Source organism: Protopterus annectens, chromosome 12.part0 (assembly GCF_019279795.1).
Source record: "Protopterus annectens isolate FY-2018-M chromosome 12.part0, PAN1.0, whole genome shotgun sequence".
Taxonomy (NCBI): Eukaryota; Metazoa; Chordata; order Ceratodontiformes; family Protopteridae; genus Protopterus; species Protopterus annectens.
Genome location: NC_056746.1, coordinates 251,561,174 through 251,588,279, shown reverse-complemented (window position 1 = coordinate 251,588,279; position 27,106 = coordinate 251,561,174). Strand labels below are relative to the sequence as shown.

Below are 27,106 nucleotides of genomic sequence, written 5' to 3'. Positions count from 1 at the left end.
GATTTCTCCACTGCTCCAACTGATCTTGCAGCTCTGCTCATTAGTATGAATGCTGTGCATATCCTTCTCCTTTAAAGGAAAAATATGATAGGTTAAAATTTTGTGCAGTGATTCAACTGTTAGTAATTCATGTTCCTCCTACAGGTGCCTTCAGAAGCCCAAGGGTGTGGAAAACACCTTTTGTGTTTATTTATTTTTTGCTTCTATGTCTGCTGATGATAAAGTCCTCCCCTATCAGGCTCAACCTGTTCATTCCTCTGTTTGAGGGACATACTCTGTACCACATGGAGGGGGTCTTGGAAAGCAGTGGTATAGGCAGCAATGAACCCTGGCCTGCATCCTAGCAGCTGATAGTGTACTTGTAGCTATAACCCCACCCCTGTTGATGACATTAGTACCTAGGTTACTACCTGTTACTCTCAACCCTGCTCACAAGCAGCATCAAAGGCGTCTGGCACTGGCTTGGGCAGTCAACAGTCCATGTGCTCCCTGTACTGCCTTTACTGCTTCAGACAAGCTTCTGCATGCTTCAGAGTATCAGAGAAGCAGCCAGGATTCCCTCCCAGGATGGATAGGCCCATCCTCTTTTATCAGCTTCATTAAGCACCTGTTCTATTTCTCAAATTCTGGTCATAGTCATGGCTTTATCCTTCTGTGCCATGGAGCTTGCTCTGGAAGCCCCCATTACTAGTAAGCCAGTCTGCTATTTGCCTTTCTTATTTGGTCAGTGGATACTGTGGATTTTGTCAGTTTGAATGAGTTCTTATATTCTAGTTATTCCAGTAATTTCCAAGTGAAGCCTTTTTTTCTGTAACAAAGTTTATAGAGTTAATTGTCTCAACAGAACAACCAAAAGTATTTTTCTATGATGCAGATTATATGAAGGGTGTCATATTTTGGGGCACCGGTTCCATGTCTCCACAGTATACTCTAAATGTGCTTTATTCTGGACTCTCTGACATTGCAGGGGTTTCTCCTGTGAGGGTACAGCATACCATCCCTAAGATTTTTTTAACTGTCAGCAGAGGAGTTAATACTTCTCTTGTTCTCCCATCAAAGATACAATATGCTCCTCTTGAGTATTGTTATCGGATAGGTTTCCATGTAAAAGACAAGCTAGTTTCAGGGAATCTTCCTTCCCCAGGCGTTGAAATTTTACTGCTACTTTTGCAACATAGATTTATTTCAACAGTCTTTCTTTCTTGTGTAGTTCATAGTTCAGCATGTTCTAAGCTGGATATCAAACAGGAAGCAGTTGACATCTGGTCTACTTTGTGTGGGAACATGTTAGCAAGTCCATCTGAGCTGTGATAAGGGAACAGTCTTCTGCTCTGCCCTTGTTGGTTCCATAACAATAAAATTCATGTTTTTCATGTATTTGTCTTGGTGTACCACAAAGTTCCATCACTAGTAGCAAAGTACCTTCCCATGTAAAAGTCAAGTGGTTGTACACTTCATGGCCAAGTTGAAGGGTAACTTTTAGGTAGGAAATAACTGAAGGGGTAAAGCTTTGTGAGTGACTACATACAGAAGTCATCCAATTGGCAGACATACACTCAAGTGAAATTACTATATCTGAAAAGCCAGTAGAACATACCAAACGTAACACTGTCAATCTGTAAAATTAACCCTCCTGACTTTAACAGTGATGCCTTTCACTTTGTTATACCGAAGGAGTGATGAGTGCCAGACTGTAGGCACACTTCTGTTTCAATGATCATCCCTCACATTTTTTCACAGGAGCAGGGCAAGCATATGTTCCATCCATTTCAAAAATGCTGACCTAAAGGCCATGGAATGAACTTTCTACTTCTTTTGACAAATTATATCCAAAAGGAGACTAAAATTCTGATGAGCATGCTGGTGAATTATTTGGAAGTTTTCATCAAAGTTCTTCAAATCCTCTAGCCCCAATACATCCTTTGGCTGTTTTTATTCCTTTGTTGAAAAATTTTCATCATCAATACCACACATTATTGCATTACAGTGTCATACATTAAACTGCGGCAAGTGAAATACATAGAAATACATTCATCAGAGGGATACAGTCATAATTACATATTATATATACATAATAGTGCAATAATTACATAGCCGAAATATTTTACTAGTTATGTTTGTACAGTGATGTACCAAGAGGAGAAGATAAAGTAGTAAGTTTGTTTATTGAAGGGAAGGAAGAGAGAAGAGAAGTAGAAGGTTACAGGGGAGTGTTTACGGGGGATAATTATATTGGCAAGTCCATTTTTCATGAAGGTATTATTTTGTAGCGGTTTTGAATTGATTGGGATGTTCAAGGGATATTATATCTAGTGGTAGGCTATTCCAGGTCTTGCAAGGGTTAAAGCTATAGACTAGGTGATCCATTTAGGTCCTTGGTGTGTAGATTTTTAGTAGGCCTTGTTAAGAACTGCGGAGTAAACTAGTGGGTAGGTAATGAGAGATTAGAGATGAGATAGTTGGACAGAAAGAGGGTTTGTAGAGAATGGAATGAATAATCTGAAACTGATTGATTATACTGAAGCAGGTTAGGTAATTCTAGCCAATTTAGTTCTTTTAGTGAGAGACAGTGATGGGATTTGTAAGAACTTTGGGCAGCAAATCTGGCAATCCTGTTATAAGTTGTTTCTAACTTTAGTAGTCCAGTGTTGGGGCTGGTGAGAATTAGGGAGCTATAAAGTAAAATGGGTAAGAGGTAGGCATTTGAAAGGGTTAGTTTTGCTGTTTTGGTAAGATAGTTTTTGTTTCTAAAGAGAAGACCTAGCTTGAGATGTGTGGTGCAGCATGATGCCCCAGAGATCATCCATGCGCAACTATCAGCAGGCAAAACCACATCTCAAGTCGTAGCCTGTTATAGATTGCCCACCATGTCCCAAGATGCTCACTCAGCATTCCTTGAGGCATTGGAAAATATAAAGGTCCTACCCAACACCATAATTTTGGGTGATTTCAACTACCCTGGTATAGACTGGGCGAACTACCAAAGTTCTAACTCCTATGCCCAGCGGTTCATAGAATTTATAAATTCAAATGCCCTTGAACAACTGGTATGTTCTCCCACTAGAGGGATTGGATTTAGTCATCACAAATATGGGCGCCCATTGTACCACACTCGTTATCACTCCCTCTCTGGTCAGATTAGACCACAAACTGATAACCCTAGTCATCCTCACCCCTCCACCTCCCCCAGTCAAAGAAACCATCATAAAAAACCTTTCCAAAGCAAACTTCAAACTACTTAGGTCAGAAGTGGAAAGCTTCACTATTCCCTTGCAAGAAGGATAATGATATCCAGGATGCAGAATCTTACACCAAGGCACTTTATATACATCTTCAGGATAGCATGGACCGTGCTATCCCAAATAAAACCAAGACTTCTTCCTCAAGCAAGAAGAAACCAGTCTGGTGGACCCCGGCCATAAGCAAACTATACAATAAAAGGAGGAGACTTATACAAAAAAAGGCCAAATCTCAAGTAGAAAAATCTTACCTGATCAGCTTTAGTAAGAAATTGAGGGCCCTCATCAAGTCAACTAAAACCATTTTCGAAAAAACAGTTCCAAGGATGCCAAGGATAACCATAAGGCCTTCTATGGTTACATCAAAAACCTAAATGGCAACGCTCAGGTCTGTTCTGGGCTATCACAAAATAGAACAAAATACACTGACCCCACTGACATTGCCAACATCTTGGCTGACAGTTCAGTGCAAATCCCCCCCCCTCACCACCTACAGGGCCTATTACTATTCCAGGGGATTGTGTAACTCCAATTATTACTGATACATTGGTTAATAAGGCTCTATCTAAAGCTAAAAACACTGCCTCCATGGGACCAGATGGTGTCCCGGGCTGTGTCATACGTGAGCTCCAAAATGAATTAACCCCGCATCTGAATACCCTGTTCAGTCTCAGCCTCTCGACAGGATATGTGCCCATAGAATGGCACACAGCAACGGTGGTTCCGCTGCACAAGGGTGGACCCACAACCGACCCTGGGAACTACCGACCAATAAGCCTGACCAGTCTGATCTGTAAGGCAATGGAGCGAATCATTATGGAACTCATAAATGGAGAGTGGGAACCTCCAAACACTTGACCCCACACAGTTCGGCTTTGTCAAGGGCAGATCATGCCTCCTGAACCTGGTGGACTTCTTTGAGACAGTTACTCAGGCTATAGATAAGGGAAAGGAGGTACACACTGCTTACTTTGGCCTTACTAAAGCATTTGACACCATTCCCCATTTGAGTATTATTGATAAACTCACCAACCTGGGCATAAACCCTTACGTCACAAGATGGATCGCAGACTGGCTCTCAGACAGATCCCACAAAGTAAGAGTAGTGGGATTTACGTCCGAATCCAGACCAGTAATGAGCGGTGTGCCTCAGGGCTCTGTCCTGGGGCCCCTCCTGTTTGGCATATACTTCTCTGAAGTACAGGCAAACACTGAAGGGCTGTGGCTGACCAAGTTTGCGGACAACTGCAAACTGGGTGCTATAATAGAGTCTCCGGCTGACATGGATGTCCTCCAGAAGGGCCTTAATGAGACTGATGCATGGTGTCAAAGCCATGGTCTCAAGCTAAATGCTAAAAAATGCGTAGTAATCCCCTTTGGAAAAAACGGAGTACCCACGAACTACCACATAGGAGGTAACCCCCTGAAATCTGAAGTAGTAATAAGGGATCTAGGGACCCAAGTAGATAGTCAGCTTTCCTTTGATAACCATGTTGCCAAAGGGTTCGCATCAAGATCTAAGGATGTAATGGTGCCGCTCTACTCTTCCCTCATCAGACCCATTATTATGTACAATGCACCAATTGGTATGCACCTGGCTAGGCATCTCCAGCAGCTGGAGAGACCACAGAGGTGCCTCACTAAGAGGATTACTGGCCTCAAACAGTTGCCCTATGCAGCACGATTGAAAAAACTAAGGCTTTTCTCTGTTGCATACCGCCTTCTCAGAGGCAATCTTTGTCTAACATACAGAGCCATGTCCAACCCAGAACTGTTGATCATGCTCCATCTTAGCAAAACCAAATCCACTCGAGCTACACGCTCTAGGGATATAAACCTCAGCACATCAATGAATAGAACATGCTGGAGGGATAGATTCCCTTTGCAAAGACTTCCTTTGCTATGGAATAAGGTCCCGATCTACATAAGACAGAGCCCCTCACTATCACTCTTCAAGAGGAACCTTGACAAGTGGATGGGTAACAGAAAGTTCACACCAGGGATCATACCAACAGCTCTACTAGATAGGGGCCCAAGGGTACTAGCTGCTAGATCAAGGGCCTAGGGAACTAACCAAAGGGGCGGTGAATACTGCACAACATGGATGGGCTAATATATGCCTTCGGGCAGATAGCCCAGTACCTACCTATGAACCTATAAAAACTGAGTGGTAGTCTAAAGAGAAGAAAGGATAAGTTGTTCATAGTAAATGCATAAATGATAAATGCAGGCACAGAAATTCTGCATATTATTTTTTACCGTCAGACCCCAGTCCACTGCTGTTTCTCAGTCACATCTGCTACTAGCTTTAACTTTTAACATATTTCTGGCAGTGTCTGATTATGTCTTTCCAGACATCCATTGCTCTGAGAACTTTTTCACCATCATCATAGTTTAAATATTAAAGTTTCCTGCTATATTCTAATTACATCACTATTAATTGTTCCATAGTTGTCAGTGAATAACTTCTGAGATGGACTGTGTTTTCTTATCCACTTAATACTTATATTTACAATTTGTCACAGTCTCTGTGTTTAGAAATACTTCCTGCACTGAGATATGTAAATTGATCAATGATATTGAAGGTACCAATGATCAGGTTCAAGTTCACGTAACTCCATAGAAATAGTCTTATTGTACTCCGAGGCCAGTGGCATGTCACCATCTGGTGTAGATTTAAGCCTGTTGTACTGGCAGACCTTACCTCATGTCAAAGAATGTGTTTAAGGATAGAAATACATTCAGGATTTTTGTTTCCTAACCTACAAAGCAGTTTCTGTAGTTTGTCCGCAGAAGTATAGCCAAATTGATCATGTGGTTTCTTTAAAGCTCTGACCTGATGTTGTCCTTTTCATTCTTCCTCACTAATGGGTTTGGATCTGATCCTCGGATCCGACTCAGCCGTATATAAAAGACTTCAGATCTAGCTCTCTAACTCCTCCCTGTACCCATGATGCTCTATTCCCTCCTCATTGCCTCAGATCTCATTTGCCCCCATCATAGTTACACGCAGGTTCTGCTCTCGAGCATAGTAAGAATATTTATTTCAAATTTGTTCTACTAATTTTCAGCACTTTATACTTATAATTTTCTTTCGTTTTTTTTTTCCTCCCTCTTAGCTTTCACTGGTGTTAGGGATACATTTTTTTCCTTTCTTTTTCTCCTACCTTTGGTAGTTTTCCTTGTACCATAGTTGGTATACTTTCCTGTACCTTTCGTAGGTATTACTTTTTTACCATTGTTGGTTATAACTTTTTTCTTTCAACTCTGTCAGAAAAACCAACAGGTTTTAAGAAATGCACTTCTTGTGGGCATAATATCCTCAGTTCAGATGCCCACAAGAAGTGTTTATTGTCTGGGACCAGACGACCTTAACACAGCCCGTTTGGTATGCTCTACTTTTAATCTGAGAGTGTTGGGCAACAGGCAAAACAACTCTTTCTCAGAAGCTTACTTCTTGCTACTGCTGTGGCTCAAACCCCTTCAAAAACAACTGAATCTGTTTCTTTGGCTTCTAGAAAAAGGTCTCCTTCAAAGTCCCCAAAGGCTTCCTTGGAGCCGGTAGAAATAGTTAGGAAAATATTGGATCCAACCTCCTGGGATCCTAAACTTCTAGCCTTCCCTAGGATCCGAAGTCATCCTGTGATCCGAAAGGGTTAGCCCCTGTAGTGATATCTCCATTACCTTCAATCTCTTCTTCACATCCTAAACCCTCAGATCCGAGAACCAGTACATTTCGCAAAAGCTGCATTCCAGAGTACGCAGTTAAACCTACTTCTCCTTCCCTACCCATGTAGTTATTCCAAACTGCAAAGAAGCATTCTAGGCCCCTTCCACAGCATCTTCTAGGTCTTCCAGGAGTTTGTCAGAGGCGGATGCTGAGATGATGATGCAAAAATTTCTCAGAGCTCAGATCTAGATGGGGGTCTTACCAGCTCAGTCCTCTGCCAATCTGTGAGTGTGCCTACAAAGTCCATTCTGTCTCCTCCTCCAATCCTGCCCGTGGTTTCAGAGTCCCAGTAGATCCTTCACTCCGAAGATTTCGCTGACTGGTTCTGCACCAATACCATCAGATCAGAGCTGGTCTCGAAGCCGAGGTGATGGCACTGGGTCCATGGGGTTGGGTTAGTCTCTGATTATGTTGGATCTGTCTCTCCCTTTTGGAGCTTTGGCCCTAGACAGTTTGGATCCGATTCTCCCCTTGAGGCCCGGATCTGGGTGTGGCCCTGACCTGCTTTGAAGCTTCAGCTCCGAGGAGGAGGAGAAAGGGTTTCTCTTGGTCCCTCGGCATTTAGGGTGGTAGAAATGGCTTTTTCTTTTCACAGAGAGCAGTCAGCTCATGTTTCAGATCCTGATCCTTGCCCTCCTTGTCTCCGAGCTCTGAGTCCATCAGTCCTACTGCACAGGGACAGCCAGTTCCATTTAGCCTCCAGACAGTTCCACTAGAGGAACTTCACCTCTCTTCCGGTACCGCCTATGAACATCCCACAGGGGAAGTCCCCCGGAAGAGGATATGTAAGTGACAACACATAGATTCCCCCATGGAGTCTATCACGTAACACTGATTTTGATGAGGGAGAAGGATTGCCCCAGGTCTCCACCTGATGACATCTCCTTTGGAGATATTCTGGAAATCCTTAAACAAAAAGGTGGTTGGTTGTTGCAAACTCCTTCTCCTGAAGAATCTATGTTCCTGGAGGCTTTTGGTTCTGGACCATCTATGTCTTGGGTGACCCCCCCCCCATTCCCCCACTCATTGCACAAACTTATTGACATGGTTTCCAGCTGGGCATGGAAGGAACTGGACACTGTGGAGCCCTTTCCTAAGAGCTCAGACAAGTTTTTTGCCCCTCCTTTGGACAGATCACCACTGGAGCAAAGGAGTTCCTGTTGATGCTGTGGTGGTGGAGGCATCCACAAAGAAAGAGCTAGCAGAGCAGAACTCTTTTTGTCCATCCGCCAAACAGAGTCCAGAGAGTTGGACAGATTTGGAAAGTGAGTGTTCGCCTCAGCTACCTTTGCTCTGAGGTTGCTTAATTATCTGACACATTTTACTATGCTACAGAGAGATTTAACTAAAGAAATTATCAAATACTCTCTCCGAGTCCATGTCTGCTGAGGATTTCAAAAAGACTTCCTCTCATCTGGCCACTGTTTTCTATTTTGAATGCTTTGTTGAGGTTGGTTTGTCACACAGCTGAAGGTACCTCACAAGCAGCCAGTTCAGGGATAGCCATAAAGGGACATGTCTGGATGCAGCTATGCAACTTTTCTGAGCCCTTCAGTATGTCTTTTGTTTATGCCCTTTTTGATGGCACTTCCTTATTTGGGCCATTTGTTAAGGACACTCTTACCATCAGCGAACAAGAAGAAAAGACACTGTTTGCCATGGAATCAAGTTTTCTACCCCTCAACGAACCTTCTTAAGAAACCAATGAGGTGGTAAGATGTGGTTCTGCAAGTCTCAGGGACCTTTCCAGGATTGGCCTGAGGATAATTCCTCCAGATTTGGAGGAGGAAATTTTAATGGTGGACATCGCACTACAGGCAGAAGCGGTCTGCAGAGCCAGGGCTTTAGAGATTCCTTTTCAGATAGGCCCTATCAGTGTTCCTGAAGTTTTGGCTGACTACCCAGCTGTGGAAGCAGTTGGGGTTTGATGCTCTCGATGCTCTTTGCACCTGGACGCCTGGACAAACATCACAACAAATTTATGGGTGCAAAGAATAATATCCAGAGGCTACTACATACCATTTTCCCTTCTTCCTCCTTGTCAAAGGAAGAAACTTCCTGATATTCCACCCAGTCAGAGGAGGGAAGCAGCACAAGAAATACAAAAACTGCTAGAAGAGTCGTCATCCAGAATGTTCCACCTGACCAGATAAGATTCAGAACTTGCTTGTGCTTTTTTTTAGTTCCAAAGAAAACGGGACCTCAGACTCATTTTGGATCTAAGCAGTTTGAATCGGTATGTAAAGAAGGCGAAGTTCCGAATGGTCATGGTTCAGTCCATCCTGCCCTTTCTGCATAAGGACGGTGTTTACCAAATGCATGGCAGTGGATGCAGCTTACTCGAGGCTCAAAGGATTCCAGGTGCTTCCATATCTTGATGATTGCCTCCTTATCACCCTCTGCAGGCATCAGTTTCAACAAACCAGGAACTTGCAGTGCCTTAGGCATGTCAGTAAATCTTGCCAAATCAAAGCTTGCTCCATTTCAGAGCCTGGAATTCATTGGAATGGTTTTGAACACTACTACTCAGGTTGCTTCTTAACTTTTCACCCCATTACTTCTTTAAAACATCAAGTCCAGGCTATCCTTTCTCATCCTTCTCCTCAAACGAGATTAGTGCTTTAAGCACTTGGGTCTTTGTCAACTGCCATAATATCGCTTCCCCTAGCACGCTTCTTTCTGCAGATTCTCCAGTGGACCTTAGCTGTACAGCAGTCCATTTTACATCAATCCCTGTCTTTTCAGATAAAACTCACCGGGATTTGTTAACATCATATTTGCTGGCAGATTCAGTCCAATGATCTTTTTTGGTAGAATTTTTGTTCTTCTGAATCTAGTTGCTACAGTGACCATGGATGCTTCCCAGCTGGGGTGGGAGTGGCATTTCTTGGCAAGGCAGTCCAAACATGTGGTCCCCCAAGAGACCAAATTGCATATAAACATCCTAGAGATGAAAGCAGTTGTTTTAGCACTGCAGGTATTTCAGGATGCTCTCCCCTAAGGACTTTTGCAGTTCAGACAAACATGTCGATGTTGTCCGTAGTTTGGTACATCAGCAAGCAAGGAGGAACCCGATCTTACCCCCCTGTGCAGAGAGGCCATGAGAGTTTGGGAATGGATGATCTCATCAGACTGCTTTCTAGATGCAATGCACATCCCGGGGAAGGCAGGTGTGCTGGCAGACAAATTAAGCAGATCTGTTCTGTTGCCTCACAAGCAGTCTGTCAGTCAGTCGGTGATGATTATGATCTTCAAGTGTTGGGGCTAACCTTGCTGCGACCTGTTTTCCAGCCTTCTTAACAAGAAATGCAGCAAGAACTTCACTGTGATCCCCCCTCAGGGGGAGTAACTGAGAGACTCTGTGCTTCACACTTGGCCCTTGGGCCTCTTTTATGCTTACCCTCCACTTCCACTGATTTCAAAATTCTTACAGAAAACAAGCAGGCTGAAGAGCTTAGTAATCCTCATTGCCCTCTTCTGGCCTTGGCAAGTATGGTCCCCCTTTCTATGGTCTTATCTTCGTTATCCTTTTTGTATACTGGAGCCCGTTCAGGGTCTCCTATCTCACCCATCAGGGATTCAACATCCCCACTTTCATGCCCTCAGGTTAACTGCATAGTTAGACAGTTCAGGCTGTCTTACCCATTTCATAATATTGTTTTTACTTCCCAAAAAGATTCTACCAAGAAAGTCTATAGAAGCAAATGGAAAATGTTTTCTGTTTGGGTTTCTGAGCAGAACAACAACTCTTTTTTGGCTTCAACTTCTGCGATTCTTCATTTTCTAACAACTCTTTGTAAAGAGGGGGCCAGTTTTTCCTACAGTTGAACTTCAGTTTGCAGCAGTTTCAGATTTCCATTCAGGAAATAAATTTTTCTCCCTGGCTTCCTTCAGATTGTGTAAAGCATTTTTGAAAAACATTTTTCTTCTCAGGTCTTCGATAAAGGATCCCTCAGTGCCTTGAGATCTTACTGTGGTTCTTAAGGGTTTATCTCAGAAGCTTTGTGAACTGTCAGACAAATGTGATCGAAAATTTCTATCATGGAAAACGGTCTTCTTGGTAGCTATTACTTCAGCAAAAAGAATTTCTGAACTCCAGAGTCTATCAGCAAAACCCCCTTGAATTGTTATTCATAAAGACAGAATTTCCCTAGAGACTCACCCTCCCTTTGTACATAAAGTGGCTTCTGAAAATAATGTCAACCAATCCATTCATTTACCATCTTTTCTGAATTTCTTTAGTAAGGGAGAGTACATGCTACACCTCCTTGATGTGTACAGACAACTATGTTTTTATCTTCACAGAACAAAACAGTTAAAAGTCAGATCAGCTTTTCATATCCTTTTCCTCAAATCGCCTGGGACAATCAGTTTCTAAAGTTATCCTAGCTAAATGGATTACAGACTGCATTTCTTTGATTTATTCTCAAAAAGGTTTGATTTTGCAAAGACCTCCCCAAGCTCATTAACTCGATCCTTGGCTACTTTGTTGGATTTTTGGGCAAGGTCATCTGTTGATGACATTTGTGTATCAACCACATGGTAAGACACATACCTTTGTTACGTATTACAAATTGGACATCATATCCAGAAATAGGGCCTCCTTTGGTTCAACTAGTACTAATCTATGAACCTAATCTATGAACCTATGAACAGTACTCCGGCATGTCCTCCTATGAGAGCCACCCAAGGTCTACGTAGCTGGGGACTCTGTCCCATTAGTGAGGAAGAATAAAAAGGACAACATCAGATTTATAAATTATGTACTCACCATAACTTGGCATGTGTATTGTGCATTTTCATTCTTCCTCACCTTCCCTCCCATCCTTCTCTCATCCAGTTTTTCTTCTGGAAGAACCTATTGGACTGTCCTTGGAACCTACTGTTCCAGGTTTGAGCCCTGTCTTTATTTCTGTCTTCCGTATTTCTCTCTTGGACAAGTGGGAGATTAGGCAGCAAACTCAGTCTGAGGCATTGAGAAGGGAATAGAGCATTATGTGTAGAGGGAGGAGCCTAAGAGCTGGATCCAAAGTGCAGTATATGCATCTGAGTCAGATCTGAGGATCGCATCTGAGACCATTACTGTGGAAGAATGAAAATGGACAGTACAGATGCCAAGTAATGGTGAGTACATAACTTATCATTTTCACTCCCTGATCATGTTCTCTGAAACTGTGAAGATCTCTTTTTCACAATGACTGTCCATAAGGTCTGTATCGAGACTGTTGACAAAGTAATTTCTAGAGCTAGTGAATTCAAGTTATATAAATTTTGCCACTTTGTAATTTTCTGTGTTCATGACTGTTCCTGCCTTTTTTAAGGATGTCTTAACAGCAAACATGTCTCAGTTGGAGCTACTGCTGTTTTATTGTGAGACTGGTTTTATTTATGTTGGCATTTAAAGTCCCTTGATGGAACACATTACTTTTCCTTTTTCAAATTTGAAATCCCTCATAATAGTTGTATCAGGTTTCAGTATCTCATTCATGTGACTCTGACTTTGTTTACTGATATATTTGCCCAACCATTTTTCTGCAGAGATGTGGCCCATGCATGCATTTTCAATTGTAGCCGACCTAAAAGGTTCTACTACAAAAGTTTCTGCACTTGAGACTGCCTTTTTTGACCAAGTTGTGTTGCATTCTTGTATATCTTCACATATTTTGCTTTTGCTCTCTATTTTATATGTGCTGTGACATATAGTACATTTGGTTCTCTTGCTGTACTTGAATAGCAGTTTTATACTTGGTAATGGTGATCTCACTGAGATTTTTGCACCCCCTAAATTGCCATTTAATTTTGTCCTGTGAAATATGCTTTGTTCTGACTTAAGTTATTGTTAATTGCAGTGCCTGATGCTGTTTCTTCAAAATCACTTTAGAACTGACTTCACTACTGCAAAAATAATTTTAGTACTTAACCAGCACTGTTGTTTAAGAGGGATAAACCCCTGACTATGACTTCAGTGACCAGAGGTCTAATAGTAGCTTGGGTACCTGCTGGAGTTGGTGTTTGATAAAAGGAGGGGGTGATGTTACTTTGCTGACTTTCCTCTTAAACGGGGAAGGATGTAGAACATGTCTGGGTGCTTGTTCCTGTTGCAGGATCTCTGGTGAAGACCAGGGAAACAGTGGGAGTACTGGTTTTATGTGGCGCAGGGCAGTTTTGAGGGGTTATGTCACCTGTGGAAGTGAGTTTCCCCATCTGTGATGCCCATTGTAGATCAAGCCTAGGAGTAATTGCAAGCATTCTCATAGATGTTAGGATCTTAAAGCCACAACACCACTGGGCCTTTGATGAGTGATTGCTCTAAGTTCTGCTACATGGCTTTTGCCTCAAAGAGGAATGAATTGGTTGAATGAGGCAGGAGAAAGACAAGAGAGTGTGATGATCGCAGAGGCAGGGATTAAAAATAGCATGAAAAGAGAAAAAAGTAACCTAAGTACATGCTGTTAATGCTAATTGTCTGTTACATTTAAGCATGCAGACCATAACATCTTAAAAGCAAACACTGTATTTAGGAGCCCATATTATATTTATGCATCTCACTATGAATTTGCACAAAACTAATTATATACCCAACTTTAGATGCTACACTATTTCTGATAATCCAGTCAAGATTAGAGTATGCCTCATACATCTGATATTTTTCCTTTCTCAAGACTATAGTTTCAAGTATCATTAAAGTGGACATAAACCTTCATCTGTTTTTATATCCTTTGCTGAAAAATAACATCTCCATTACAGTGTCTTCCACTGTCCCAGAAAGTGACCATGTATCTTCAAGTGACTTTGTTCATTTTTGTAGCTTAGTAACCCGAGTCCAGATCATACCCTCATTTTTCCATCTCTCATTGGACTTGCTTTTCATCAGACACAGGGAGGTTCTAAAGTTGGAAATCGTGCTCTGCATCCAATGAAAAGTTTGAACAGTAAGTTCAGTTTTCAAGACTGCCAATGAAGGGTACCTGATGCAATATTCTAAAACACGATTTATTCACAATATGACATACACAGATTTAGCACTTTCATTTTCTACATGGGGACGTCATCAGATTCTAAAAAAACATATTCCCACACTTGTTCAAAAAGCCATTACTCCTCTATCATTAGTCAAAAGTTACGTTTAACCAATCACCGTTTTAGATGGCCTCAAACTTATTATCATTGGAAATCCCTAAACACCACACACAAAATTTCTAATACATTGTAATTCATAGCTAGTTATCATATTCCACACCAACAGTTGAAGCATTCATGAAAAATACATGAAAAATACTTAAAAAAATGCAAAAATGCATCATATATATATATATATATATATATATATATATATATATATATATATATATATATATATATATATGTGTGTGTGTGTGTGTGTACATCAGAAGCGCTACATTTGTGTATGTCATTGTGAATAAGTCGTGTTTTACAATATTGTATCGGATACCCTTTACTGGTGCCATGGTGTTGTCAGCTGAAGGTTTTGTTTCTTGGTTTTTGTGTTTTATAATCCCTCAGCATTTTCATGAGAATTTATTAGTTAGTGGATTCTTTTGAACATCCACCACAGAGATACACATGTGCACTTCACAGTTTAAACTGCGCAGAATGACACACTGGTTGCCATAAGGGCAGATACTGCTTAAAAAAAAAAAACCTGTCATGCAGTAGATGTAAAGCGCAGTAAGTCCTCCCATTGAATAGATGCTTCTGTAAATGTCCAAACAGCGGAAGTAACTGCAGACTTCATCAGTGTTAACAACATATTTCAAGTCTCCATTTTCTTGTGCAGCATATTTTTGTAATGGCTGTGGTTCTGGTGAAATAACAACTGTCAATCTAAGGAATCTTTGTAATGGCTGTGGTTCTGGTGAAATAACAACTGTCAATCTAAGGAATCTGTACCTTCCTAATGTTGCATTAACTAAACATAATTTTAAACTTTTACTTCATGTAACTTAATCTGTCAGACACCTTGGTTTGCACGTAGTACTGAAAAGAACTTAGCATTTCACATTTTGAGAGTTGTTCTGCAACTTTAAACAGTGGGTAATGTTTCCATCTTGTCTCTTTTCAGGTGTAGTGGCTCATTACAAGTGTCAGTCTTGTCTGTCTTAGCATTGTTTACCATACCATACCATTCATACATTTAATTTGGTTCTTATTGCTTTTTAATGCTAACTAAGGATTCCATTCACTGTTTCTCTTTACTTGTGAGATGTGCTGGTACTTTTGTTATAGCTTATATCACTGGTCAAACATCAGGATTTATTTTTGCAAACTTCATTTTTCATAACCATGTAAAACATTGCTTTGGCTGTTAATACTACCCTAGTTGTGTAAATGATTTTGAGTGAATTTTTGAGCGTAATACTCTGCTTTTCACACTGGATTTGTTTTTGCCATTTCTAGCGTCTGTCAAGCCATGTGACACAAATATTAGGAAGCCCTTCAGCTTGGAATCCCATAATCTGCTTCCAGCAGATTCATATTCCCCATCACTGTAATCCTGTCCATTGTCTATCTCATTCTCTCATCCTCCTTCGTTGGGATGTCTGGGTGCCAGTACAATGTACTGATTCAGTAACATACCCCTTCTTCTACTTGACCACTTGGGTACCTTCTGACCCTGCCTTCACCCCTGATATCTTCATGTGGTTGTTTTCTTTTCCTGTTTGATCTCACATTTGATGGCCCTACCTTCTCAGCTAGACTGTTCACATTCTGTAGTAATAGTATGCATTCATTCTCCCAGCTGCTCTTACTTATTTCTGTGCCAGATATGAACTTTGTCTTCCTTCATTTTATCAAATGAGTACCTGCCTCAATCTTCTGTATCTGTTACACTCCTAATTTTGTTTTGAAGTCATTGAGACGTGCCTTTCTATCTCAAATTGGCTCAGTCCTATCTCTTCTGAGCTGAGTTTGAGCCCACCTCTTGCATAGAACTGTTGCCTCTGCCAGATCTGTTGCCATTCTCCTACTTGTTACAAACCTTTCTGCCTTGTCTGCTGCTTCAGCCAGTTGTTATACTTGCTAATGATCTCCTTCCTTAGTGTACTGGTGCAGATAACTCATCCGGGTACTGTATTTCATAATCCTTCCATCTATCTGGCCAGGCTGCTTAAACAGTCTGCTGTGATATGCTAGTAAATACCTGTGTTTTCTGCGGTAACTTGATAAAAGGATCCATTCTTCCTGCCAGTGACCAGATCTTTTTAATATTTTCTTCATTTTCCACTTGGGCTTTTGTTGTTCAGTTATCAAAGCATACTTTTTGGTCTCTAGTTTCATGATTGAAATTTGACCACTTGCTGTTAACTCCTTAAAATTTCCCAAATCATCTGTTTAGACCTTTTTCAGCTAAAACTACCAGATTTCATGACATTAAGCCATGTCTGTTGATGAGGTCTATTTGAATATTCCATAAGAAGAGTGTACTTCTCAGAGGCAATGTAACATTTTATGTATGTTTTTTTTCTTCTGTGCCTGCTGACCATCAGGCTTCCCTCAAATAATCTTGGCCAGTTTCTTCACCTGTCCTTGTATACCCAGGGGAGAGAGCCCACTAGAGGAGAAGTCGTGTGGGCAGACATAGGAGATGCTTGTGCCCCCACCAGCATTCCAAAAATGAGGGCATTTTTCCTTAAGTCCCTAATCCCTCTGCAACAGTTGATGTTAAGGCTTGATACACCTCTGAGTAGGCTTGCACATTCCTGTCCAGATCTGCTGAAGGCTACCATGTGAATGCAACTTGACAGAGCAAAGTATACCCTTGCCCCATAGTGCTGCTTGCCTGTACTTCTCTCTCACTCTGTCTTTTTCTCTCTGTCTAGGAGAGGTTGACATTGCAGGAAGCTGAAACACTTCATCCCTCCCCAAGGTTGGGCGAGCTGATATCGGCCACTCACTTCCAGCATCTCCTGTTTCCTCCTCCAGCGTTTGAGACACTAATCAGTCTCATTTTATCTTGGTTGTAGTCAGAGCTTTGTGTGTATACTCTGTAAAGATGAATAAATTTGGTGCATCTTTTAATTCCTAAAGAGGCATCTACAACCAGCTTCATGTTTTCTTTCAGCCAAATATAATCTAGGTGAACTGCTGTCATATGCCATGATACTCATAGACAACTGTTCTACGACCTTAACAGGACAGCTGTTTTGCAAAAGGGTTAATTGCTGTTACTGTCCTTCCAAAAAATCAGGAAAAACAAAATGCTGCTCACTGTCCATATGGTGCTTCTATAAGTGGTTGTCTAACTATATTTCTTTTTGTTACAGTAGGTATAGCAAAGCTCTAGGGGGGCTCAGAAAGCACCCTCAACATAGTAGCCACTTCTGTGTGTGTTTTTTTTTTTTTATGAATGTTCTTGTGGATAATATGTATGAAACTGTAGTGTGGTCTCTTCTGTAAGTATTCCAAGTGTATTAAGTTAGGAAGAGGTCATTCACGAAAGTGACTGCCCTCCCCACTGGACCCTGTCTGACATATTGGTGATGGCAGTGCCAAACTCTGTAAGTCAGATGAGGAACCTCTCAGGTACCCAGTACAGGATTCAAGCCATCTGTCCACCAACCGCCCTTATATCTGTGCAACTCCCACCTGATGACAAATTGTGACACCCCCTGCAGTATCACTGGAAGGAACAACATCACTTCACTTAGGTCGCTCCTTGCCATAGAACCACCATTTCTCAATTTTGTGGCAGGTCTGGAGACAGATGTGCTGGGGAAAGAAGGATGGGGCCAATAGCCACAACATGGGTATAGCACAAATGCCAATGGTATGCCAGGCAATGGTCACTGACATATAGTGGGGTGATGCATGGGCAATGTGTTGCCATGTGTGGGGCCCTCCATGGCAATGATCATCCCTCTGTACTTATAGTACATCTCCAGAGCCTTTCTCTCTCTCTCTGACCTCTTCCCATTGGCTCAGAATGTCATGACAGCATCTCTGCAGGTCATTGAAATGGTACTGGCACTACTTACTAGAGTGGCTTATGCCAGTAGCAGAAGTCACTGCTCTAGCAATGCTGTTCCAGGCATCCCCTTTATACCGGGGGCATTCATGAGTCCCCAGTCAGGTACTCCCTGTGGTCCCTGTACAGAAAGTGCAAAAAAATCTTAACTGTCTTTAGTGCAGCATCTGGGAACCCTGCAACTATGAATATTCACCATGTCACAATCCACAGAAGTATAGTAGTCCTCTTGCAGTACGAATGCATGGAAAGAATTTACAGGCATCACAGTGCTACATTTGTTAATAGTTTTACTTTTCATTGCTTCTACAGGATATGTTGACCCATGCTCGTAGCCTCACTGTACCTCACAGGTATTCATGTGATTTCACAATACTGACCAAACCTCTTGGTGTGGCATAGGTGAACTGCACAATAAGATTAATAATTAGCTCACAAACATTAGTATGAATGAGGCTTATTAGCATAAGGACCACACTTTCGTGGCTGGTCCATTTTCTGCTCTAGTGGGGATACCAACTTTGTGAGGGCAAGGCATGGCTTAGGACTCGTATTGCCACCATCTTCACACCACCATCCAATGTTGTGGGTACAGCTAGGCAAAGTGGCCATATACAAGGAGGGGAATGTTTGTGTGGCTACTCTTGCAACATGATACATTGTTCTCCCAAATGGAGAACTCTTTCCTGTGTGTGTGAGTGTGTGTGAGTGTGTGAGTGTGTGAGTGTGTGAGTGTGACAGAGTGTGTGTGTGTGTGTGTGTGTGTGTGTGTGTGCTGTGGATTGTGCCTTTGATCTTCCCAGGAGGGGGAACCTAAAAAGATGGGGATGTGCTTGGTGTCAGTGCATGCATCTGTTGTGAAGTACCCTTGACCTGTCAGTCATTACCTTGTCACAATGATACAGCACTCTGCCATTCCTTGGCACAGTGATGCATCATCTACTAAAGCTGTATCCCTGTACAGAAACACATCTGCAACCACCCAGTCATAGTATAATGGAGACATGGCTTCATCTCTGGCTCCTCACAATCATTGGTCAGTGCATCACACATGCAGATGTGTACACACACACACACACACACACACACACACACACACACACACACAAACAAACTGCCTGTTGTTGACACTTGTTACTGTGACCCTCACTACCTTTGCATATGATGACAACTATGCACTCCCCTCAGTACTCTGTTACCTAGGCAGATTGTGTCTGATTCACAGTGTGGCCCACTTATACATGGTATAGCACAGCCTAGATGTAATTTATTTTGCATGTCATTTTTACTGTTTTGTGAAATAATTAGTTTGACTCATAGTCATGAATCTGGTACTGCTGTTTAGCCAGTGCCACGGGGTGCTGTGACTGCTTCCATCTCACATGGTCATTCCCTGCAACTGTCTCCTCCAGAGGCTTCTCATGAGGTACCTCCTGCGTTGCTGACTGTGGGACGTACTCCTCTTGAAAGTCTTTGCTGTCTTGAGACTGTCTGCATGTGAACATTGCACACACAATGCAAAGACCATGCCTGATGTTTCAGGGTCATATTACAGCACACCACCAGAGATATCTAGACCCTGGAAGTGGGCTCTTGCTGTCAAGCATGGATTTGAACTACTAACTGTGGTCTGCGATAGGACATTATTGTACACTTTCTCTAACATTATCTATGCTTTTTTAATTGATGCCATTAACCATGGCTCCGGGTATATCTGGTACTGCCACCAAGATGGCCTTCTCGAAGATACCTCACACAAACCACCGGTATAAGTTTCATAGTTGCCAGATGTGGGAATCATGGCCGCTACTTGAGTGGCCTGCTGACACATTCTGTATCATACCTTGTACATTGTAGACCACCTAACCGTTAACAGTTTATGGACCAATTGTCTGTGCCCCCAAGGTTTGGCCTTTATTGTAGTGTGGATGCAGTCGCTGGCTTCCAGTACCTCAGGGAGATGACTACGTCATTAAATGCCAACATGGTGTTGTCTCTCTCCTCTGTTGTGAGTGGACACTCTGTACACTATCTCTGCATACTATAGTGTGGCATCAAGGAACTTGTGGAATATCCTTCAGGCAGATGCCTGTGGTACACACACATTGTCAGCCATTGGTCACAGAAAGGTTCCTGTGGTCATCCGACGAGCCTGCATAGGAGGATAGCACATCCTAAGCTCATAAATAGTGCTCTATCTACATGGTGTCAGTCTACTGTTTCATTGTTGTGAAAGGCATGATATGTTAGGTGCAGATGGGTGACTGTGCTGCCAAGCATGACAATAGGCACGTCTGTGATTACTCACAGTGACAGTAGCCTATTGCACATTCATATTTAGTATTACTGACTATCCTATACAGATTTTTCTTGTCCATCTCCTGTGACTTCAGGATTTTACTGGTGTCAGCAACTCCGGTGGTTGCGTTTCCTCTCACGAAATACACAAATTCCTGAATCACTCTCCTATGTTCTTTACCTGCATTTGCATTTGCCATTGCCCTTATCTTAATAATGTTGCTTATTTTCTTACTACAATGCCATTTGGGTCTTTTAGCCTAGTGGGACTAACCTGGTCAATAAAGGATAAATAAAATTAAAAAAAATGCATATTATGCAGGTTGCAGTATTTCTTGACCTTCTGTAATCATGCTCAGTATATTGTTGAATCGTCCCAACCTTGTGGATGGTGGGTGTTCACAAAATATTAATACTGAGAAAAGTGTTTCTTAATCTGAGGGATTGTTTGCTGCAATGCATTTTCAGACTTCTGGTATTGTGGTGTATGTGTGATCAGGACCAAAGATGGATTATTACCTGAAAGGGAGCAAATCTTTGTTCTTGGAGAGTAAAAAGCTTTCGGATGAGACATTAAATTGAGGTACTGTCTGATTAAGTTGGTGGTAGCTCAGACAGATGTAAAAGATTCCACGGCACCTATCGAAAAAAGTAGGAGAATTTTCATTGTACCCTGGCCAAATTTTCTCTAGTACTGTAAAGTACCATCTCGGGTCTCCAGTGAGAAGAAGCCAGTAGCCTGGTGGGAATAACCTGGTCAGCAAAGAATAAATAAAATTTACCACGATCTTGGAGCAGTATCAATTAATATATCTGTGGATTATCTTTTTTATCCCCTTTCTATCTCCTCAAGGTCATATGAATTATAATCTGGAGAAGGAGGAAGAGTCCTTAAGGATGCTTTTGCACACTGGAAGCACATTTCTATATTGGAGTAGAATGAAATCCTTACCAGAAATCTTAGAATGGTGTGGTCTCCGATCTTGTCATCCTAGCACAGGTTCTACAAACCACTACACTTTTCCACCTAACTTACCTGGTAGGTAAATATAGTATAGCTAGTAAACCAGCTATTTTATTTAGAAGATGAGAGAAAATCAGATTACCTGGAGAAAGTCCACATGGGCAGGACAAGAACATGCAAACACCACACAATGACAGATAGAGATTAAGACTGAGCTCCGGGTCTTGGAGCTGTGAGTTAGGGTCATACTACTGAGCCCCACTCACTGTACTGACTGTGTTCTATCAACTGATAATAAATAATTTCTTTTATTGTGCTATTGTAATGCTATGCATTGTACACAAAACAGTCTTGAACAACTTGTTTAGTTTGCACTGACATTCCTGACCATTATAGTACATCACACTCTTTTATTTAGTTAGTTATTTTTTTAAATAGGTCATGATTCCCTAATACATGTGACAGGTTTTATTCATGTGTGTATGTATGTATTTAGTTAGCTGGTTAGTTTTCTTTGTTGATTGGAAGACAACTGATCCAAATTTACATTTTCCCAACTGTGTACCACAGTAGCTGTTTACAAACATTGTGTGGTTAGAAAACAGAATTACTTAACAGTAGACATCACATATTTAGTTAGAGCAGCACAGGTAACATGAGGTAATACATCCTATGCTACTGTTCATAGTATGTACAGTTACAGTAGCCATAGAAAAGAGGGATATAATAATGAATAATTAAAAAAAAAAAGATTCAGTGGGAGAAGAAGGATGAGTGAAGAGTGATAAGTGAATAGAGAGGGGGAAAAAGTGTGCTACAGTGGATTTAGAAAGGAATGTGAAAGTAGAAGATAACAGATACAGGCTTCTTACTAAATGTGTCAAAGGGTGCTATAAGATTCATTGCTACATGCATTTCATTCTCTGCTGAAATGTTGCCGATTGTTGGTATAGTTGGTCAAATTATGATACAGTGGTCAAACTTCAGCAAATCGGCTGTTACATAATTTAGGGGTTTTCTCCTTTCTACAAGGTTGTCTAACCCTGGAGTTAGTATATCTAAATTTTTGGATGTGGTGGGCAACCCACATAAAAGTTGTTTTTTGTTTTACTTTTTGTAATGGCCAAAGTAATCTATTTGCTTATTTTTTGAAGAGGATTAATTGGTGACAAATGGTAATCACTGATGTTTATTCGATGTTTTGTGTTTTGAACAATCTCATCGGTGATTATTCATTATATACTCATCACAAGATATGGCTAATGGGCAGCACGGATTTTGTACAGAATTAAACACACAATCAGTATTTGTTACTGTAACTAACTCCATCTGTGAGGCAAAGGACAGATAGCATGCATTCTTCTTATAGACCCTAAACATGCTTTTGCATCAGTTAACTATGTATTTCTACTCAAAGCACTAGCTGATTTTGATATAGGTGGCAATGCCGTCCAACGACTGATTGTATAATTAAAAAATAAAACATATCCACCTTAACTTGAACCTAGGAAAGCTGTGTTATTACAAATGATAATGCCCAAAATAAAATACTACATACCATTATTTGCAAAGAGCTCAGCACATAAAACCCATAAGGTTCAAGTGACATTTAAGATCTGTAGGTTTCTTAGGTAGATCTAAAGAACATCAGTGTGACTAGCAAAATATGTTTGGCTGCCAGCCACAGACAGGGCATCCTTCTGCTTAAATATTTCAAATACCAAGTACTAAACTGAGCTGCTCATGTTGTTCACCACTAACAAACATGCTGCAACACAGACAACTCCAGTTATTCCTTTTGCTCATCTTCAGACAGTGTAATACTGCTGACAATGCCAAATTTATCCAAAGCAATAGGAGAAAAAGCCTTCTCAAAGCTTGCACCTGCTAGAACTCTTTACCCCAAATATTGGGAAACCATAATTAAGTGCTGTTTTGACAATGGTTTAAAAACTTGCCATCTATCAGCAGGCTCATTCTTGTATAACTTACTCTGTTTCAATTTTATATACTTGTGTACTCCTGATGTGTACTAATTTTTGATTTTTGTCAGTATCATATAAACATTGTGCTATTTACCTGTTAAAATAGCAATAGTCTGTTGTTCTGAATAATGTACCTAACCCTTTCAACATATGCTCATGCTGCAAAATTTTAATTTCTTGTGTATATTTGTGAAAGCACTCTATTGCATTGAATTGTACAGCACCTAACAAATGTAATTTGCTTTTGGAAAGTGTACCTGCCTAAATGGTCTGGGTCGGGCTTGCAAATGGTATGTGGACCAGTCCCCCAACCCATTTAACAAAGTTAATAAATTATAGTGAAGAAGGATGAAGGTACTACTCTTGAGATTAATTGCTGTGGTTTGCTGTTAAGTGAAACTGGAAGTTTGGAAACACTTGCACTGGGCAAGTCTATAAGCTGAAGCTGGAAATTAGTATAGGAGTCTAGACTTCACATTTGGTGGGAGGGATTCCTGTGTTTGAGGTGCTTCCATTGTTTGTCGATTAAGCACTGTTCGTTTGTCTTCTTTAAAAATCAGGCATCGTATGCATCTTATTTCTTCTTTAAATGAAAACTATAGATGTTCTGTAATCCTAACTCGCATTCATTCTTACATATGGGTTCGGAGCCGATCCTCTGCTTCGACTTGGCCGATTACAAAGCTCAAATTTTATTGACATTTCTTCACATAATATAGCTTAGTTTACTTACTCTTAGTAATAGTTTTTCATACATAGTTAATAGTAGCGTGTTTTGGTAAATTTACATAGTTAGTGTTGAGAACTCATTGGCCATTCTAGGCCCGTTTTTGTTCTCTGTGTGGTATCCTGTGTGCTAGTTTTTGACCTAGTTCCTATTAGCGTAGGTCCGCGTTTGAGTTAGGACCTTGTTTTTTGTGTAGTTTTTAATAGTGTATTATATTGTGGGCAGTGTCATTTATTATTATTGACTAGTTTTTGCCTGATTTTTAAGATTTACTATTTGTGATATTTTCTGACTTAGCTTCTTTCCTTTTTCCGCAGCTAAGTCCGTTTAAGTTAGAGGACCTAGTCCTCTGTTTAACTTTCTGACTTTTTTCCTCAACAGGGCTAGGCCCATTTAAGTTAGAGGACCAAGTCCTCTGTTGTTTTCTCCTTTGTGTGTGAGTTGGTTTAGCGGGGCTAGGCCTGTTTAAGTTAGAGGACCTAGTCCTCGGTTGTATTTTGTGTGTAGCTTCTTAAGGGTGAGGCCTGTTAAATTAGAGGACTTTGTAGAATTTCCTTTTATAGACATGTCGAAGGAATCCAAAGACCATAAGCCTTCGGGTTTTAAAAAGTGCCTTAGGTGCTCCCAAAAAATGTCAATTACTGATGGGCACAGTAATTGCATTTACTGCCTCAGAGCCATTCACCTACAGGAAACTTGTTCTTTCTATCACTCTTTCAGCTCCAGAGTTTTCCAGGAAAGAAAGAACAAGTTATTACTGAAAGGTCTCCTTAAGCCTTTCTTTGAGGAGGACTTAGCCAGCTCTTCTTCATCCTCCAAGTCTCACTCATCGAAGAAAGAGAAGGTCAAGTCGTCCAAGAGACAATGTTAAGTTGTCTCTCTCGCCTTCATTCTTGCTGGTTGGGTTCGGAGCCGATCCTCGGCTCCGACTCGGCCATCTACTAAAGCTCGAGAGCTATTTACTGGCTCGAGGCCTCCCCATATCCCACAATGCTTGGAGCTAGATACCCAGATCTCGTTTGCCGCTTCAGCTACGAGGTTGCGCTTTTACTGGCTCAGGTCGTATTAATCTTTTTTGTATTATTAGCTTAAATTTTTCCTGTGTATTTTTCTTTTATATAGATAGTCTTTCCTTCCTAGTATAATTAGAGTGTGTATCCCCTAGATTTTCCCACTCAGGAAACTCGTTTTTTGTTAGAGAGTTTCTACCCCTCCCCCTCTTTTCTTCTTTTTAGTGGCTAATCCCACCCTTTTTGTACCTGATAGGAGTAGTGTTCAGCCTTTCGTAGTTACAGTTATTTAGCCTTGTAATATTTGTATATTTTTACTAGTGGATATTCTTGTTGTTATTGTTGTAAGTTTAACTAGTGCGTGTGTGTGTTTTCTGTGTGCCTAGTTTAAGCACTAGTTTAATATCCTCCCTTTGGTATCCCCTTGCCAGTATGTCCAAGGATACTAAAGTTTCAGGCTTCAAGAAGTGTGACTTGTGCTGTCACAAGATGTCTCTGACAGACGGTCACACTTTTTGTGTTTATTGCCTAGGTCCCCTACACCTGCAGGACTCCTGCTCGGTCTGTCACGCTTTCAGCCTGAGAGTCCTGCAGGAGTGTAAGAACAAGCTTATTTTGAGAGGCTTACTTAAGCCTGAGGGTTCCCCGGCGAAGCCTCTGTCGGGGAAATCCTTAAAGCCTGCCAAGCCTTCGGCTCCCAGTTCGGAGCCGTCGCCGGGCGGAGCATCTGCCTCCTCTTTGGTTCCGACTGGAACTGTCATCTCTAGACCTCAATCGGCTCCGACTTTAGTGTCGGAACCGTCTTTGGGCCGAAAACATTCTAGGTCCCCTTCCCTAGAATCGGTTCGTTCGGCTCCGAGGTCACCAGTGCTTCAGTCTGAACGAAGCCATAGGTCCCACTCCTCTCGGTCCTCCAGGCTATGCGATCACGACTTGGAGAGGGTGGTCAGTAGACTCCTTAAATCGCAGGCCCTGGCCAAAATTTTAACCAGCCCTTCTCAGCAAACTGTGGCTGTCCCTGTGTCTTCAGCAGTTCCTCCTCCGACTCTCCCTTTGTGTTCGGAGCCGGAGCTGGTTGGGGTTCCTCCTCCGACTCCCCCTTTGTGTTTGGAGCCGGTGCTGGTTGGGGCTCGAATCTTGGAAGCGGCAGAGCCGATACCACACCTTTTGGCTCCTTCGTCGGCTCCGATCTCTTCATTGGTTCCGTCCTTGGAGGGATCTGGGTGCCAGGACTCCCTCGTCGGCTCCGAGGGGGCGAGTGGCATTGGACCCTTGTCCGACCCCGTTCTCCCTCTTGGGGCCTCGGCGCAGGTGTGCTCGACTCCTGCATCGGCCTCGGAGACATCCCTCTCAGTGCCGTGAGGGGTTCACGTCTCTTCGGAGTGGGGACCCTCTGCTCTACCTGGTAGGGGCGCCTTCGAGGTCATGAGGAGCGTGCCGACTCCTGAGTCGGCCGCTCGATCAGCCCCTTCAGCTCCTCCCCCCATGGTGCCTGCATCGGTCTCTGCCCACCCTCCTGACCCCAAGCGTGGAGAACAAACACTCCAGGTCACCCCATTGGGCATATCTTCCTCTTCTGAGGCCTCCCCTGATCCTTCAGAGGAGCCCCCTCGAAAGAGAAAATGTAAGAGGAAACATGTCGACTCCCCCGAGTCAGTCACGTCTGATACCGACTTGGAGGATTCGGAAGGGTCCCCAAGATCCCCCTCTGAGGATGTCTCTTTTTCAGACATCCTAGAGATCCTCAAGCAAAGGGGGAACTGGACTGTCCTTAACCCTTCCGAGGATGATTCGGTATACCTGGACGCGTTTGGTTCTCGCCCTTCCACCTCCTGGGTGATGGAAGTAGTGGCTCAAAGGGTGTGGTCAGCCCCGGACACAGTGGAAGCAACTCCCCGCAGGCCCACTAAGTTCATTACAGCCCCACCCAACAAACAATATTTGACAAAAGGTGTCCCCATTGATGCCATGGTGGTTGCAGCAGCCACAAAGAAGAAGTTGGCTGACCCCTTGGTGCCTGTCCATCCCCCTAATAAAGAGTCTAGGACAATGGACAGGTACGGGAAGCGGATGTTTTCCTCAGCGACCTTTTCCATGCGGTCGCTGAATTATCTGTGCCACTTCACCCATCTTCAAAGGGATCTTCTCAAGGAACTGGGTGATACC

General features: G+C 42.1%; 1 protein-coding gene across 5 annotated transcripts in view; it reads left to right on the top strand.

Moving 5' to 3' along the window:
- LOC122816488 (UPF0488 protein C8orf33 homolog) overlaps positions 1-27,106 on the top strand; it is a 483,857-nt gene that overhangs the window by 108,457 nt on the left and 348,294 nt on the right. Inside the window, exon 1 of one of the 5 annotated variants that reach the window (XM_044089316.1) lies at positions 21,174-21,293. The exons of the other annotated variants lie outside the window; for them this stretch is intronic. Within the exon in view, the coding sequence (XP_043945251.1) occupies positions 21,194-21,293 (100 nt within the window). The 5' untranslated portion in view covers positions 21,174-21,193. Of the gene's footprint in view, positions 1-21,173; positions 21,294-27,106 lie in introns of those variants that run through there. 5 annotated transcript variants of the gene reach the window in all.